The sequence below is a fragment of the Symphalangus syndactylus genome, chromosome 7 (assembly GCF_028878055.3).
Source record: "Symphalangus syndactylus isolate Jambi chromosome 7, NHGRI_mSymSyn1-v2.1_pri, whole genome shotgun sequence".
NCBI lineage: Eukaryota > Metazoa > Chordata > Mammalia > Primates > Hylobatidae > Symphalangus > Symphalangus syndactylus.
The window spans coordinates 90,525,001-90,539,531 of record NC_072429.2 but is presented as its reverse complement, the minus strand read 5'-3'; the positions used below and the strand labels follow the sequence as shown (position 1 = coordinate 90,539,531).

General features: G+C 36.2%; 1 protein-coding gene across 1 annotated transcript in view; it reads left to right on the top strand.

Moving 5' to 3' along the window:
- RUNX1T1 (RUNX1 partner transcriptional co-repressor 1) overlaps window positions 1-14,531 on the top strand; it is a 148,883-nt gene that overhangs the window by 128,308 nt on the left and 6,044 nt on the right. The window contains 2 exon segments of the mRNA XM_055286738.2: window positions 1,026-1,094; window positions 6,175-6,365. Coding sequence (XP_055142713.1) covers window positions 1,026-1,094; window positions 6,175-6,365 — 260 coding nt within the window.

Below are 14,531 nucleotides of genomic sequence, written 5' to 3'. Positions count from 1 at the left end.
AGATAAAGCATTTAAAAATATATGCTACTCAACATTTACTGTACACATAGAGAAAATTTCAGTTTTCCTCAGAATTTATCATGGGTTTAATGATTAAGTTTTATAAAAGTTAAAATGATTTTTTTCTTACTGAACTCTTCTATGTAAGGAGGCTTTTATTGAAAATCCAATATGAAAGACATGAAATGCATATTTTAGCTATGGAAGTCTGTATACACTTTGTTTACTTTTGAGCATATGTAAGAACTGTAAAATGTTTTGTGTTATTTCCGTGAACATATTTTAGGAGTTAGCATTCCTGTATCAAAGTTATTAGTTGTTTTCTTAAACTTTTAAAATTTGAGAAGCATGGTAAGCACAGCATTTAATTTAAAGTGGAACTTCATTTCCTTTTCTGGAAAGCATGGGCTAATTCTCTTTGCTCAACAGAATGTCTGTGAATCCATTCTAATGAGTCTTTCTGGCTTTCACCCATGTCAAATCCATATGATCTAATTTGTGTAAAAAATTTTAATGGCCACTGAGATTTTTAAGAATTAATTAAGTGTGAGAACTGGTTAGCCATAGAGTGGAGCTTCCTATTCATTGAAAGGTGGCAGAATTAGAGCTCTGTGGAAATTACATTACCTGAACATTTGATTGTTTAACCACCAGTTTGACTCATGAAAGGAAAACTACCAAATACAATTTATTTTCTTTAACAAAATGTATCTATAGAAGTCTGCATAGTCAGAAAGTGCTGAGAACAGTGTTCCCAAACATCATATTGTATAATGAAATCAAGTTGCTTTGGCTTTGAGCATGCATGACATTTAGACCAATGACCTTCTGTTTTCCTTGGGCTCTGATAACAGGCCTTGCTATTTTTATGTATTTTCAAGAAGTGAAATGTTTAGCCTTTTAAAATTGCGTTTTTGTAGAGAAGCCAGAAGAATGGGCATTGCTTACTTTCACTCTGTGCGATGACACAAGTGTGCTTACAGTACTCTCCTCCTCTCTCCACCCCCTTCCCATCCTTTTCATAGACGCGCATCGGGAATTCCTTCACAGGCCTGCGTCTGGATACGTGCCAGAGGAGATCTGGAAGAAAGCTGGTAAGAATTGTTTAAAAACATGAGTTTCGTGTTCTGGCAGCTGTGTGCAGTTGTTAATGCAGTGATGTGAGGAATGACAAGAAGGGACTTTACTGCTAACAACAACAACAGCAAAAACAAAGCAAAACGAAAAAACCACAAAGCAAAACAAAACACCTGATTAATATTCTTAAACCAGGCCTGATTACAAGATGAAATCATTTTTATTTTAGTAACACCTGCCAGTTTCACTATAATTGAGAAGCTGGCAATATTTCCATTATAAAACTCCATTATTTTCAGGGCCATAATGATTTCAGGCTGAAACTTGGCATAGGAGGTCTTAGCTTGCATGCATTCTTTTTCTTTGATGAAAAAATTCCAGTGTCTCAGAAATTAAATTGCATACTTCAGCCTTTTCTCCTGCATCAAAAAAAAAAAAAAACAGAAACACAAAACCAACATCAAATCTAGTTGACTTGTTAAAGTACTCAGATAATTTTTTGGTTACAATCGACTTTTAAAATTGTTCTTCTGTACTAATTAGTATTCAACGATCAGAGCTAAATTACTCTTTAAGTGAAATAACAAAGTTACTAAACATTTATTTTTGCTTTTCATATACACTATCTGATTTCCATTACAAGATGCTGCTCTATATTTTGTAATAGTAGATTTAAAGCTCCTCATGACCCACTGACTTGTTATTGGGCTTAAAGAAGTCCGTATCTGTGAGAATTTTGGTGGAACCACCTAGCAAGCAAAAACCTTTATGAAAACCAACTCAGGAGATGAAACAGAAACCTGTTTCAAGAGTTAGAGGCCATGAAAAACACACTGTGGCTTTCAACTGCTGTAACTCCAGCTCTTAAAATAGTTTGTCTTTTTGAGTTGGGAAACTGGGAAATGCTACTTCTACAAACAGTACAAATCGAAGAGTCAGGGGACAGATTTTTGGTTTTTTTTCTACAGAAGATTTCTCTTTGGAATTTCACTCAGCTGCGTTTGTAGTTCTGTGTAACTTGCTGACTCTCTGGTCACATGTATCTTATCCAAGTATTTTTATACATTTTCCAAGAAATACCTGTTTTTGTAAGAGTGATGATGAGCTTTAAAATCTGATAGCATTCTAGGTTTAGTAGCCCAGATGAAGAATCAGAAAGCTGTGTTGCACGTTCAATACGCAAATTAGATAGGTCCATTTAGCTTAAAGGTTAAAATACATATGTTGCTGAACTGTGTAGTTTTACCAGATTTACTCTAATAGTCATGTGGTACTCCCAAGCTGTTAAAAATATGCCGAGTACCACCTACCTGAAAAGACAACATCTTCCTTCTGACCATTTTTCTCCTCCATTTATAAGCTGTCAGTGCAACTTATTCCAGTAAGAGGTACAGATAATTGTGATTTTGGACAGAAGAAAGGTGACTTTATGTTCAGAGGAGTGAGTCTTTCTCTGCACTTCCCTTTTTAAGTATATTTAAGTTAAATTCTTGATAGTTCATAAAGAAAAATTACCAGTAAGGTCTTGTGTAATCTGAATTCTTTATGTGCTATTATCTGCTCAAGTCTTTGTTTGACTGCTATTAAGTGAGAACAGATTTTTCTGAATATAGCACCTTTGTTGGAAAGTCAACTTGAATAGCTATGTACAAAGGAAGTCCTACCATAAGTGGTAAGCAATTGGACGCAGATTCAAAACTGCACTATGTATTTTCCACTTAATCAGTTGTTTATTTTTTCCAACATGGCATATTATTATCTGTTGAATCTACTATTATTTTTCTTTACTGTTTTGGGGGTTTTTAAACCTAATTCTGGGTGTAATTTAGGTTTTGGGGACTTAAGAGAGTAGAGAAAGAGCACTACTTGTTTTTGTTGTGTGCTTGCCCTCTCCAAGAAGGGTTAAACCTTATCTAGGAAGTGTTTAGATTATTTGTTACAGTGTCTATCATCCACAGTAGGTTTTCAATCTAAAATATGACATTAAATTTGTATTCTTCTCACAGTGGTATCCCTAAACTGCTGCTTAAAAACAGTTTGGGAATAGTTTTCTCTGGATATATGCTAAATTTTAAGGAGTATATTAAATCCACAAAGTATGGATGACAGTTTCATCTAGAAATCTCCAGTAACTACTTATAATATTTATCTTTATAGGCTTCTTAAATGGCATTTCTAGTGTTCAGTGTCAAGGCATCCAACATGATGAAAACACCAAGGGCAGAATGTGACATCTGCACTCAGCTTGTTACAATTTGAAAGCTTTTATCCTAGCTTTCTAAAATTGGCTATGGGCAAAAAAATTTTTTGAAGAAAATCTATAAAGTGTGTCTTTGCAATGAAATTATTATACATTATCTTTGTTGCAAAAGGTAGGTGAATAAAGCATTTGAAAAATACAAAAGGGGAAGAACACCAAAACTTGATGTAGCGTAACAAATGCATCCACTTTCACAGAAAATTGTAATTACAAGTATACCCTGTGCTTGAAGGTACATCATACAGGTTTTTGCATCATTTTATTTTGAAATGATTTCAGACATGTAGGAAAGTTGCAAAAAAAAGTACAAAAAATTCCTCTATAACTTTCACCTAGATTCCCTTATTTTATCATATTTGCTTTAGTATTTTCTCTTTTCCTCTTTCATCCTCTTCTTTCTCTTAAATATATATATATATATTTCTAATCATTTGAGAGTAAGTTGCAGACATAATTTCTCTTTACCTTAAATGATTTGAATGTCAGTTTACCAAGAACAAGAATATTCTACATAACTTCAGTACAGTTACCAAAATCAAGACTTTCTCATTGATACAAGACTATTATTTAATCTACAGACCCTATGCAAATCTTTCACATTGCCCCCAATAATACAATATAATAACATAACAACACACATTTTTAAAGATTAGAAATCCAAAAAATTGTTCAAGGCCATATTCTCTTCTAAAAGTAGTATTTTTTAAAGCGAAAGTAACAAATGCACTCAAAAGTTACAAGGGGTCTTTATGAAACTGGAAAAAAATCTAACATAAAAGATGGTTTTAAAATTGTAACAATGTTTTCTTCAGTATATTTCTTTTCACATGATCAGAGAATGTTTGCAGTTGGTAATAAATATTCAAGCACCTTGCAAATGTCCTACCAATTCTCTTTGCTGATCTGTATATGCCTGTGGGATTAGAATAGGAATGCATAATTTAAATATAAATTGCCTGATTTGCATATACAATTAGTCAAGCTACAGCTTTGATCGTAAGCAAAAATTATTGTCCTGTACTACCACTTAGATAGAATTTTAATTCACCTTGAATATTCAAACTAAATTAGACCCTGGCTGTATAGTTAGAAGGGCAGTACTTCCCTTGTGCCCCAGGTCGTTTATGATAGGGTAATAAAGGCATCTTTTCACCTCCTGGTGAAGAAGGTGCTATAAGCTGTTTGCAATAATCTGATTCTGTACAGATTTTAAATGCATATCTTAAAGCAGCTAACAATGGCTTAATATAATTAAGTTAATATTTCCACTATGGATCTTTTACTTGTATTTTAGTTCATAAAACCTAGCAGACAGTAATTGCAAAGAAATGTGCTTCAGATATAATGCTGCTAAAATGACAGAGGCTACAAAAGTCATGACAGTTAATTACTAGTGGAGAGCTTCTGATTATTCTCAAGTCATGGACGATAGATGTGTGAAATAAACCAGAGGAATTGAAGAAACAATAGGAGTACTTGCATCTCTTACATTTTTAATCTACAGTAAAACATTTTTATTAGGAATCTATGTTTTTAATTAAACAGAACATTTAATTAAGGTGCTTTTTAAGTGGGTGAAACAATTAAGTGCAAACACTTGAATGAAACATGTCATAATTAGTTTTAATAGAGTGTTAATTGGTACTAGGTTTGCCAAGTTAATAATTACTGCTTATTAAATTTTCAATTAATCATTGTCATTTTGCTTTGAATAAAGATGAAAATTAGATAAACTAATTCAGGGGGAGGATATTTTCCCCTGTTAATTAGAACAGTTAATTTTTTTAAATGGAAATTACTTATTTTAGTTGTCAGTCTTATGTTGTACGTTAGTTGAATCTTTGCACCCTTTCCTCAGCCAAAAATAAAGAGCTTATTTGACACCTTGCAGACTTGTAGTCAGGCCTGATTGTTTTGGCCCATGGTATGATTCAGTTATATTTGTCTAGTGCAACAGTTGGTTATGCAAAACCACTATATATATTTGGTAAAGTAAATGGACCACAGCTTAAAATGTAAAAATGAGATTATTTTTTAAAACCTCTATCACTTAACCTATAAAGGCACATATTTATATTAGGAAATGACTTTTCAAAAGTAAAACTGGATCATCCATTATAGCATTGATTTTTCATTAAAAGGTCTGTAGTAACTTAATTGCTATCTGAGTTACCTTTTCACTATTGTGTTGTAGATTATACCAGCAACTAATAGTTTGCTCTTATTTGTTTATGTGTAAAATCCATTCTCACCCTCTCTTTTTTTTCTGAACTCTTGACCTGTGGACCCTCCTGTATTCATATTAACTTATAGCATTGTGGAAAACTAACTTTACGTGTCTGAATTATTCAGACACGTTTCTTGCGAATGTCCTTATCTGGTCTTCTTATCTGGTCTCAGAATCATTTCTGGAGGCATTAGTTTGGTTAAAAAAATTATAATAATGATATAGGAGTTTCAAAAAATATTTCCATAAGTTCAAGTTAAAGAAACATTTTCACCCTTTGTTTTCCTAAATGTATGTCAAAAGATCTGCTAGTTTTTAGACTGCTGGAACTGCCCAATAATTTGGATGAGAGTCATGCTGCTTCTATAGAATTCTATAAAAAAGTAATCAGATAGTGGGCATGGTGGCTGGTAGGCACCTGTAATTCCGGCTGCTAGGGGAGATTGATGCAGAGGATCACTTGAGCCCAGGGGTTCGAGACCAGCCTGGGCAATATAGTGAGACCTGACTCGAAAAGAAAAAAAAATTTAAAAGAAAAGTAATCCGTATCCAATGACTTCGGCTAACCGAGAGGTGTTTTCTTGTCTGGTTTGGCCTGACTGGCACACAGAGGAGGCTGTCAATGAGGTGAAGCGCCAGGCGATGACGGAGCTGCAGAAGGCAGTGTCTGAGGCGGAGCGGAAAGCCCACGACATGATCACGACAGAGAGGGCCAAGATGGAGCGTACCGTTGCCGAGGCCAAACGGCAGGCGGCAGAGGATGCGCTGGCAGTTATCAATCAGCAGGAGGATTCAAGCGAGGTGAGGCATCTTGGGAAGCTCCAAATAAGATAGTTTTCATTCATTAGAGTGCTCATTTTTCATTCAAGGTGATCACTTTAGACAAATATTTGGAAAAAAATTTAGAACAGTGTGGGGAAAGTCAAGGTATTCATGAAATTTGCCAAGAGCTAATCACATTTGTCTTTTTATTGAACACCTAATCTTTGCCAAAAAAGGTTTTGAATATGTTTGGTAGGTTACCGATTAAAGTGAAATTCTTATAACTTCCCAGCATTATTTAGAGACTCATAGCTCGGCTGTGTGTGTGTCTGTGTGTGTGTGTGTTGTGTATGTGTGCATGTGCATATGTGTATGCTTGCTTTCTAATTGAAGGGATTTAATAGATACTGTGTAAGCTGTGGTCTCCAAAGACATCTGGCAGGCTTGGGATTGAAATCACTGCCTAGCTATTGGTCCTAAAGTCCAATGCTAAAACAATGTTTGCATCAACTGAATATTTCTAAGAGATCTTGGAGACAGTCTGTACTTCCACATTATTTGTGGTAACCCGTGTGATGGTCATTTCATAGCATAACATTGCTGCTAGAGGTAATGTTACATATATTATTGTTCCAGTATAATAATTCTCACACACAAACACACAACACACAACACACAACACACACACACACACACACACACAGCTAGCCTAAATGGCTCAAAGATCTGCAAAGTAACTAAAACACGATATCTAACAACATGATTTTTAAAATATAGCCTGCAAAATCAGAGCAGAATAGTAATGCTCCAACGTTAATTAATATAGCATCACAATCCTTAACCCCAGAGTAACTTTAGATAAAGGACTACAATGGGCTGCTCTCACCAAGCCGAACTCGCAATGGCATGGACTGATAAATCAATGGTCTACTACAATACATATCTATAAGTTGTGAGAGAGAGTAAGTATTTAATTTGTACCAGGCTTTTCTGTAGATGAAAGACTCTGCGGGAATCACTCAATGCCCAGAGTTTCTATTTAATGTGTAGCAGATGAATAACAACAGGACAAAAGGAATTGATTTTCAACATTTGAAAGTTTCTCAGGAAAAGAGGGACAAAGGGAAGTTTATCTGCCCTTTAACTGCTGAGTTTTCCATTGTTCAATTAAACTAGACATAAATTCAGTTTTATTGGTGTCTTGTGGCTGAGATACAAGGACTTTGTTTTGTGTTTTTTATTTTAAAAACATTATTAGCATCTTTTGAGGAGAATTTGTCCTTCTCTGTTCAAATGAGCAATATCGTGAGGCACAGTTGATGTCATATCATTAAAACTATCACTTTCACATGAACATTTTAGGGCTGTTAGGTATGTTAAGAGTACTTTGTAGGTCACCAAATTCTAAAGACAGATGTCTACGAAGAAATTGTCAATTAAGTCTTTGTACTCAGGCAGTAACATGCTGTATTCCTTCAGCATTTATAAGCTTTGTGTCTTTATTCCTAAAACCTATTTAGAAAATATATGATCTTGACACCAATATTTAGCATTATAAATAAAACCTGTTAAACAGTATCCGTGATAGGTTATTCAGTCATATCTACTACTAATGTAAGAATGATCTTCTGTAATAATTGTTTTTCTTTTTTTTTGACCTCTTGGGGGAACTGATCTTTAATATAACATTACCAGTGTCTTCAATGATACTTCCCCAAGAATTTTAAAGCAGACCATGGTAGAGGAAAGGGTTTGGAATTCAGAGGGTCAAACTTAATTCCTGGCTCCAATTCTTACAATTCTTTGATTTTTGAGAAAACCACTGAACCTGTAAAAGCTTCGATTTTATCATGATCTGAAGAAGAGTGGAAGTGTCTAGTGTATGGCTTGAACCTTGAGTCATGCTATGGATGAGGAAACTTAACTGGCTAAAGTTACACAGCTAGGAAATGGCAGAGCCTCAACAGGATCTCACAGCATGCTTTCAGTCCCTATGTTGTTTTGTAACAGTGAAATATGGATCTTTTCATAAGGATCATTAAGATAATTTTTGGATGCAGATAAAGACAGGTAACTTAGGTCTGTTTTCTTATTCTTTAAAGTGCAAGACCACTTTTAAGACTTGGGGAGGAATCATCTCTAGAAGGATTAAGCCTCTTTTCTCCAAAAATAATGTAAATAATTTCCCAAGAATAGAAGAAAGATGGAAAAAAGACCTCTTTATGCCCAATAAGGCCCATATTGCCTTGTGCTTTAAGTATTTTATGAACTGTTCTGTTTTCTAAGAAAAATGAATGTTCTCATTTCTTAGAAGTTTAATGTGCAAAACTTACCGGAGAGTGCACTGTAACCTAGGGTGCAGGGCAACCACACCTCCCACTTTGGGTGGAACTGCCCATTCACACCTAGTGTCCCAATATAATTATTACGAGCGCCCCCTTCCACTGTCGGGTGTCCTGTCTTCAATGATAGGTTGAATGGTCCCACCTCTTAAAGGCCATGTTCATCGGATCAGATGATCGTCTTTTGCTAGCACAGCTCAGAGGCAGATAGGTGTGGCAGAAAGTATCTGAGAGGAGGACCCAGAAGTCCTGAATTATGGCCCCACCTCAGTTACTGTCTCAGAGGTCCTTGGGCAATTCATTTTATTCTTGTCAGCCTCCATTTCTTCTTAAGGAATGGGACAATATTCACTTACCTTACAAGGTTGTTTAAAAGATTTTTAAAATAGTGTTTTTGAAAGCTATAACACAATATATTATTATCTGCTCATATTTCCAACAGTTTTTTTAAAATCACAATATGTACTAAAGTATTCCTACTGAAACAATATTCTTTTCTCCCTTTCCCTTTCTTTATTTGAAGCCACCACCTATTGTAAACATCTGCCCATCTCTTACCTAGGTCAGGTCTAAACTATATAATCCAAATCTATAACAACGTATATGTGGTAAGATACACGCGTTATTATTCTCTTTCCTTCATAGTGACTGTAAGAAGGAATCTAAGCTTCGTGATCAGAAGACCAGAGTTCTAGGCCTAGCTTGGCCACGTATGTTTCTTCTGTGCTATTTGTGTTAACTCTAGATAGCTCTGAATTCTTCTCTCTGTAATTTCTGAATTTACCCTTTCTCTTCCTACCTCAGTTTTCACATGTATAAAACAGAGCTAATGATGCTCATTCTGCTTAGAAAAAACAGTGGTTCTGAAAGATTGGCAGTGGAAATGTTTCAGAAGGAGGAGAGGAGTTGAGAACATTTAATTGGGGAGACCAGCAGAAAGAAGGCTTGGAGGCAGGAATGAATAACTCGTGGTTATTATTTGTAGGTGGGCGGGGGAGGGGGGGAGCGCAAAATTTATCATCCAAACTGGGATGCTTTTTGGAGTAAGAAAGGGTGCTCTTGGTTAGACAGACCAGTCCGGTAAACCAGGCTGTCCCAGGCTCATGGGAACCCACAGTCAGCCGAGTTATTGGAGGTTGCATAAAGTTTGTTTTGCCTGAGATGAAATAAGACGACCTACGATGAGTGTTTAACTCTGAACCAGGCATGGTATAAAGTGCTTTCTATACTTTAGCTCGTTTACTTCTCACATCGGCTCTGACAAAGTAGATAGTGTTACTTTCCTCATTTTACTGATAAAAAAGCTGGTCTTGAAGGGATTAGGCCACTTGCTGAGTGTCTCATGGTCAGTAAGTGTGAGCTGGTCCTTAGCTCAGGTAGCCCGACTTTCAGGCCACCTTCTTAGTAGCTACATGGCGGGAGTGGGAGGTTTTGTTTGTTTGTTTGTTTGTTTTTTCCTGATTGTGTACTGTATCTATTTTTCACTGGACTTCATGATTATTTCTACCTAGTTCTCAAACTTTACTTGGATTTATAGGCTGATAGTTGGTATTACTATCAGTTAGAATGACACTGGACTTGCGGCAGATATCTAAGCAATGTGATGCTTACTGTACTCTCTCTTTTCCCAGTGGATTATATATTTAACCCAGAATATGATGCCAGCATTAGCATAAATCAGAAATTCACTGAATCCGATCATCTTAAATTCTTTTATTTTTTCCATATTTATTTCCATTTTTCATTTCCTATCTGTGTACAGATAAAGCTTTTTCCAGTGAATGCCCTCAGATTGCAGCTATTTCCAAGGAAACTTCTACAGCTTTCTTTGAGATCTATACCTTATACTAGCTTAGGTGATTGAAGCAAGAAACTGCAAGTGAGCACAGAAACAGATAAATACTTGAATTGTTCTAATAGTTTAGAGTTTTAAACTACAAAAGTGATGTTTTTCCCCCAGATTAAAACAGCCTTTATTTATCATTCTTATATAGGTGCAGAGCTGCACAGTTATATCAGCCTCAGTGGAATCTGTGAAGTTTGGCCCAAACTGGAAATGCCACCAGTGTAGACTCTGAATAAAACACAGGGGCCTCACAGCATGGGTCCTGTCAAGGCCTTCACAATCTCATCAGACCAGTTGATTCCCAGAAAAGTTTGGAGCTCTCAGAGCATGAGCTATGATGCTATGTTACATATATATATATACATATATATTTATAGTTATACAATATAAAATATGTACAATTATGTATATTATATATATTACATATATATATATTTATATGCCAGCTGTTTGATTCCGTAGATGTTCATGGTATAGTAGACAGGGCATTGGGCTAGGATTGACCTTTGGTTGCTCACCTCTTGAAGCTTTGGTTTTCTCATCTGCAAAATTTGGGATAACGTTTCTGTGATCTGCCTGCTTTGCAAGGTGGTTGAGAGGTGCCAATGAGATGAGGAGAAGTATTTTATTAAAAGAAAAGTCACCTTACAAATGAGCAGTGTGTCTATATAAGAACGAAAGAGGAAAACGGAGAAGAAAACCAGTCAAGAAATGATCCTAACAGGAAGGGTGGCAAGGGAATGAGAGTAGTGACTATGCGATTGAAAAGGAGAGAGACCAGAGAAGTGAAGTCTGTGGGGTTTGGCACTGAATGGTTCCAGGGGCTAAAGAAAGAGGGGTTTGCAATAAAGTGACAAAGTCTTGGGCATGAGTGTTGCCAAAGACTGAAAGGGACCCACCAGAGTTGGGTTTAGGGAATACTGACTTAGAGGATCATCCTGGTGGAGGTACCTACAGAACAGGCAGTTGAAAGTAGGAGCACAAAGCTCAGGAAGAAGGTAACAAGGAGAAACAGGATTGAGAGTAATTTGCTTACAGCCAATCATTGAAACCACAAGATCTCACAAGGGGCAGCATGAGAAGGAAAAGATATTCCTTTTCTTTATGCCAGCATCCCTCCCTCCCTCACTATCAACTACAGGGAAAAGAACAAACAGCAGAAGAAGTTATTGTATAAGAAAGAATTTTAGTAGTATCTAGGAAACCAAAATTAGGGGAAATTTCAACAAGAGGCATTTAATAAGGAAGAACAGGGAAGTAGCCAGCAATGGTAAATCTTCAGAAATTTTGAGGACAGCAAATGAAGATGGAGAAGAAATTATTAGTCACTAATGAAGTATGAGGGGAAGTAAGTTAATGTTCTTCTCCTGTAGCTGTCAGTGCCCTTGGGTGATAGCACTTAATTTGAATGGGACCATCAGCTTTCTAATTCTAAAGGTTGTAAATTGCTGGATCTGGAGCAGGACTGTATCTACTCTCTCTTTCTTCCAGTCAGTACCAGACGGAGGGAGTGGTGGTAGTACCTGCCATTTATTCAGGACCTATGAACATCATGCACTGTGCTTAGCACTGACATAATCCTGAATAATCCTGCAGTTATTATTCCTGCTTTACATGTTCTGTTGCTCCAAGGGTTAAGTAACTGGCTGGTGGTTCTAAAGCCATGAAGTGATGAAGTTGGAAATGAAATGAAGTTGTCCTGGCTTTTGAAGCCTGTGCCATTTTCATTACACACTCTGACAGCTTATCTTTGCTGCCTCTAACTTTATGGTTCAATTTCTGTCCATTTTTGGAAGTTAAGTGCCTGCTAACCTGTTCTTGCCACAATGAGAGCTAATAAAAGATCTGAAATGGACAAAGTGTGGCATTTTAGAAAGAGTATTTTTAATTTGTAATCCAAACATCTGGGTGAATCAAACTTTGGCTATGTAATTTTATATTTTTGTGACTTGGGGCAAGACTTTTACTGTGAAAATTATTTATTTTGAGGGTCCCAGTTTCTGAAACTGCAATCATGTGAAAATGATTTTAAATTGTCAAGTGCAATGCAAGTAGATGATGATGCAATCTTAATGTGAATTTAAGTCAATGTGTTGCCTTCTGTAGGATTCTTAACATTTGAGAAGTTTCAATTACAGTCATTCTATTATATGTAAATTTATTACACATCGATTTTGTGCAAGTTTTTCTGGAGAATTATAGATACATGTAAGACCTGGAGAGACTTAAAGCAGTTCAGAGACAAAATAAAAGATATTCTGTCCTTCAGAAAAAGATTTTTCTGCAGCAAGAACCAGAAGGGATATATGCCTATACAACAGAAAGATCATTCTCTAAATATTTTTCTTAGGGACAAAGAGAAATGCTGATTTGAAACAAAGTGTCAAATACATTCAATATGCAGTGTTGGCATTCAAAAGCTTCAGTCCATTGATTCTGTATATAGCCTTGTATTTAGTATATTTAGCAAAGGGGAGGTTTGTGTTCAGCCACAAATTCTTCATCTGAGTCACAACCTAACTTTGGTCAATTGACTTATTCTTACTTTTCAGATAGGGAGGAAAATATTTTTTATGCCAAAAAGGGAATAGCATTATCACAAATAAAGGAAGACTATAAAGTGCCGTGAGCTTTGGGAATGAAATTTGCTATGAAATGGACATCCGTGAGCTTTCTACACTATTGTGGTAATTTCAGTCACATCACTCCTTAGAGGCCTGAAAGGGAAGCTCAGTCATTTAAAAATAAAATAAATAAATAAAACAATTATCAGGAAATACTATCTTGAATATAAAATGCACAAATTGCAAAATGTAAAATTAGATTAAGCCATTGACTGCCTTTATCCCAGCCCTTGTGGATAGACACGTGGCTGTTAGACACAGTTTGCAATTTCCACCTTTGTGAACAGTAGAAAGCTTAGAATGATCCAAATTGGAGGACTCACAACATTCTGCACCTTCTGCTGTTTCCAGAATTGTGACTATTCAGGGGCTGAGTGCCACTGATCAGGCATCAGTCTTACAGGTATGGATTAGCCAACAGTAAATTCACTAGAGCATCCAAGAGAAATATGTTAACAGAAATTGCTCTTTCAGTTTTCTAATGAGCTTTTAAGAATGAATATGCGCATTGGAGCGTTTGTTAGTTGAACACTCACTAAAGTTCCCTACACATTCACTGCAGTGCAGTGTCAAGAGAAATAAAAATTTGCAGATTTTTTTTTAACCAGATCATTAAAATTGCTCTTTTTGTAACTTCCTACAGCTGAAGGTTGTTTTTTCTTTTGTCCCAGTGGTGGGTGGTAAATGAATAGTATCAAACAACTTGAGAATGAAACTAGAGGTAAAACTAGCCAGACCCCTTAACTCCTGGATCAGAACCAGACAATACTAGGCAAGAAGGCTCAATTCCCAGCAGCTTCACGATCCAAAACATCTGTTTCTGTATTTGGCACAATTCCACTTTTTTATTTGTAAAATTGTTCCCATCTTTGAAAACACTTTAAAAAATAAAGAAGCCCCCATTCTGTCTCCCTTTCCACTTCCCAGCACATGCATCTGTAATTACCTGGTTTAGTCTGTGTGTTTAATCAGTTTAAATTGAGAATGTTGCATACATCTGATTTCAATCTGAAGGAGCCATTGAGTATTGGACAGTTACCACCCTCTGTCTGCCAAAACGTGCCTCTGCCAAAAAACGGATAGGACTCACACCAGGGTATTTCCTAAAGAAGCCACTTGACTCAGATTAGATGTTTAATTTCCTTAAAATATTGTTTTGGATGTGAGTCTCTGTTCTCTAATTGGAATATTCTGATGTAATTTAGGAATATAGCTTATTTGCTGAGTTTGTTCCAGGATCCAGCTGGCATTATTCTAAAAGCCTAAACCTCAAGGAAGTTAACTTTACTCTGAGCACTGAGTATTATACCTCGTGGCTTTGAAAGGTGGGCCAGGCCCACGTTTGCTCACGTCTTTGTGGAACCATTGTACATGCAATGCAGTTGAATTAATT